Here is a 3,870-nt window from a genome sequence, read left to right on the forward strand (position 1 = left end):
ATTGTTCAATTGTAAAAAAGATTTAGATCTCTCATCTACCAAACCAAATCAAACAAAATACACCTTCCATTCATACTTGGAAACACTTTTTCCTTTTGTTTTTTTTCCATAATCTAGGAGACCTCTAGAACGTAACTTTTAATATATCCATGAAATCCTTGTAAATTTTTAAACAACATGAAACAATGTCTTTAATTAATATATATATAAGATCTTATATATTCTTCTTTTTCTAGTAATTTTCCCAATAATAGTAATGGGTAGCTGCAACTCTTCAAACTCCACTTTCCCATTCCCCTTCATGGTTTTGCTGGTTGACAATGATTTCGCTCATCTCTTATCAGTCAAACAAATCCTCTTGAGCTCGGGTTATAGAGGTCGATAATCCGATCCCCATAACAATTATATTCATGAACAACCTCACTCTCTCTTCTTCAAATTCTTTCACTCACCCCCTTTTTTTTTCTCTCTTCTCACAGTGAACAAATTCAATAGCGCCGAGGCGGCCATCGCGGCGCTCGGAAGAAATAGTTACCCGTCTGATATCGTTGTATGTGGTGTTATTATGCCGCATGTTGATGCCATTACACTCATTCAAATTGCTGCAATACAACTTCATCTACCCGTTGTTTGTAAGTTCATTCTCAATTTCGTAATGAGTTTTCAAAATTTTGTGTTTTTAATTTTACTCTTTTTTTTTTTTAATTTATAGTGATTACTACGGATTCCAGTAGTGAAAGTGCATTTCAAGCCATTCTTAATGGCGCTTGTGAATGTTTGGAGAAACCTGTTCGGCCTCAAACTTTGAAACGAATTTGGCAATGTGTCCTTAGAAAACGAAAGAACGAGTTTTTGTACCGGAGCTCGGCCGGTCGAGAACCAAGTTGTTCTAACCCTAAAGCTAGACGAGGAGAGGAGGAAGAAGAAGAAGAGGAAGAAGGAGAAGGAGAACAAGAACAATGCGGTAAAAAGCAACGTTTCATTTGGACGGATATACCCCACCAAATATTTGTTGATGCTGTGAATAGTCTAACACTTGAAAGTAAGTTTGTTCTTCAGTTTAATTTATATCTCATCTTAATTATAAACCCCAGTTCCTTAATTATGATATTTTGTTTGATTAATGTAGAAGCTGTTCCGAAGAAAATCTTGGAATATATGCGATCTCATGGTGTCCCAAATATCACTAGAGCAATTGTTGCCAGCCACCTTCAAGTATGAAAAAACACTCCAATTTTCTTTCCTTTTCTATCCTTTTTTTCTTTTTTGGCCATACTTATGAATCTCTAATTATACATGCAGAAATATAGATTATATCTTAGAAAATTGGAGAATAATGAGGTTGATAATTCTTCAAAATTTCCCTCTCAATCATTAATATCTCTCGACGTGACCAAAGATAACAACTCAAGTGGCTGCCCTTATATTGGTGAAGAAATGTCGAACGAAGTATTCCAAAGCAAAGAAAACATCATTCGACCTCAGCCTCAATTCGAGGAGCTAGAACAAGCATTGTCTTTTTCAAATTTTTCTCACATGAATGGACAACTTGTTCAGGCTCCAATTCTATCTGGTCAATTGTCTGATATCATTGTCGATGGCAATGATAACGCCGTCCCTGTCCCTCTTATCCCTCTTATCAACGGTACTTCTATAGGTTCGAGTCAAGATTTTTCGAACAATTGTCTCTATCTCAAGATTTTGGAAGAATACGAACAAATGTACCAAAGCCAAATTTCAGAGAACCTACGAGTTTCTAATAATAGAAGCTTTGATCATTCTATTGGGGAGGACTACTTTATCAACGCCACAAGATTAAGTGCACAGGTTGGTGTAATATTTCATTCTTATCATGCATATATATAAATGTGAGTTAGATGTTGAAGTAGGGTCAGGTGGATTATCCTGGCAATCAAATAGTAGGGTCGTGGTTGTTAAGTTGTCTTTTTACTTGGCAATAAGTAGTAGGGTCATATCATTGTTCCATGAGATTAGTCAAACTAGATTACTTGATCTTGTCTAAACCTAGAACTTGTAATCCATGGTTGATTGGATCCCAAGAAAAGTAGTTATCCAGGATAAGAGTTTGGACCGAGAGGCCAAAGGCTCAAGATATGGATATCATACCATTACGTAGAGGTGGAGGGTCTATTGCCCCGACATAGAAATTGAAAAGACATGTTTTTAAAAGTTGAATAACCAGACTTGTAGTTTAAGCCTTATTTATTATCATACCATAATTTCATAATCTTTATGACAACAATCATAATATAAGACTCTATTTTATACCATGTTGTAGGACAAGCTCGAACAGGGCGATTGGATGAATTATGACCCTTCTCAAAGTAATCTTCAAGACAACGTGTTGCAGCAGAATTTTGGCAGCCACCATTGATCAGCAAAGTTTTTCCAGCCACCATCTTAATTAAATTTCTACTTAATTATGTTTAAGCATATATACATGCATTAACCGCACAGTTGACTTTGTTTAGTTTAACTTATAATTTGTTAATAGTTTGTTAATACAAGTTTCATACACGTATTCATAAATATGAATATAGATCTGTGAGAATATTCACATTTGTTTTTTCCATTTTTCCAATCGAGCTGGCGTAGTTCTGTAACTTTTTTTAGTTATTTGGATCCAAAATTTTTGTAGCTATTGCTTTTGTTAAAGATCCCACCTTGAAAAGAAAAGAGACCTAACCAGGGTTTATATTAGATATGGTAAATTTATAGCTTAATTCACCCATAATTGATCAATATAATTATAGAAATTTCGATTAAAACGTATACATGAAAAATAGAATTAGTAAATTAAAAGTTCATTGTCGTTTGATAATGTTTTATTAATAATTTCTAATCTAATCTAGTTTTTAGTTACATAAATGAACAAAATATCTAAAATGTAGATATATATGAAGGATGAAATAATCGTATAAATTTTTAACAAATACAATTTATTATATATGGTGGTGAAACATGGAGTAGAAGTAACTTAATTAATACTAGATAATTACTTAATATAATTTACCGGATCACTGCTTGTAAATAATCTGTCACTAAATTCATAAGGTGCCTACTCGTGTTCATTGACTCTATTAAACTCATTACGAATAATTTGAATTTGTGAGGGAAGATAAAAGGAAAAATAGGGAGGAGAGAAACGAAAACTGATTCTTATATATTCTTTTGGGAGGAAAAAATAATCAACCTGATATATGATTACATTTGAAATAATAATAATAAACCCTAATCGTAAAATAGAAAACTTTTCTACTACTATTTTTAAAATAAAGTAGACCCCACTTTCGTATCTTGAAATTTTGCCCTAAAAAATTGGTGACCAATTAAAATGTGCCAACACACCCTAGAGTCAACAGACTCTCACTTAAAAATCTCAATTTAAAAATGTTTTTCTGATATAATCCGAAAAAACAGGTGGTCTTTTTCCCACAATTTAGGTAAAATAAATGAGTCCTCTCTATATATAAATATATGATCCTTCTTCTTCGCAGTGCACTTTTGTTTCTATTTTTTAATTTTAACCCAAAATGTTTATCTTCAACTTCAATTCTCGAATAATTCCCTTCAGGGTTTTGGTTGTTGACGATGATTTTACACATCTCGCCAGAGTGGAAAACATCCTTCTCAGTTTTGGATATGAAGGTTAATAATTCGTTTGCTTTGTTCTTCAATAAAAATCTCCTAATTTTCACTCACTTTTTTTACTGTGATCTCTTTTCTTGTTCTTCCCTTCCCACAGTGACTAAACTCTACAGCCCTGAGGCTGCTATCCTCGCCCTCCAGAGAAACACATACATGTCCGATATCCTCGTCTGCGGCGTCACTACGCCGTTGGATCTTTAC

General features: G+C 33.6%; 1 protein-coding gene across 1 annotated transcript; it reads left to right on the forward strand.

Moving 5' to 3' along the window:
• Positions 1 to 256: 256 nt before the first annotated feature.
• Positions 257 to 2,395, forward strand: LOC148208866 (two-component response regulator ARR14-like). The gene is made up of 6 exons (XM_088117007.1): positions 257 to 377; positions 480 to 632; positions 713 to 1,042; positions 1,130 to 1,215; positions 1,303 to 1,827; positions 2,300 to 2,395. The coding sequence occupies exons 1-6, from the start codon at positions 257 to 259 to the stop codon at positions 2,393 to 2,395; spliced, it is 1,311 nt and encodes a 436-aa protein (XP_087973133.1).
• Positions 2,396 to 3,870: the final 1,475 nt, after the last annotated feature.

Source organism: Momordica charantia (assembly GCF_013281855.1).
Source record: "Momordica charantia cultivar OHB3-1 chromosome 9 unlocalized genomic scaffold, Mcharantia_2.0 BLBB01000009.1, whole genome shotgun sequence".
In the NCBI taxonomy this organism is placed as follows: Eukaryota; Viridiplantae; Streptophyta; class Magnoliopsida; order Cucurbitales; family Cucurbitaceae; genus Momordica; species Momordica charantia.

Bases quoted from the DNA above. Each gene is read 5' to 3' on its own strand.
- LOC148208866 (XM_088117007.1), top strand. From the start codon at position 257: ATGGGTAGCTGCAACTCTTCAAACTCCACTTTCCCATTCCCCTTCATG. The intron at 1,043-1,129 runs GTAAGTTTGTTC...TGATTAATGTAG, and splicing joins GAATAGTCTAACACTTGAAA to AAGCTGTTCCGAAGAAAATC. The intron at 1,828-2,299 runs GTTGGTGTAATA...ACCATGTTGTAG, and splicing joins CCACAAGATTAAGTGCACAG to GACAAGCTCGAACAGGGCGA.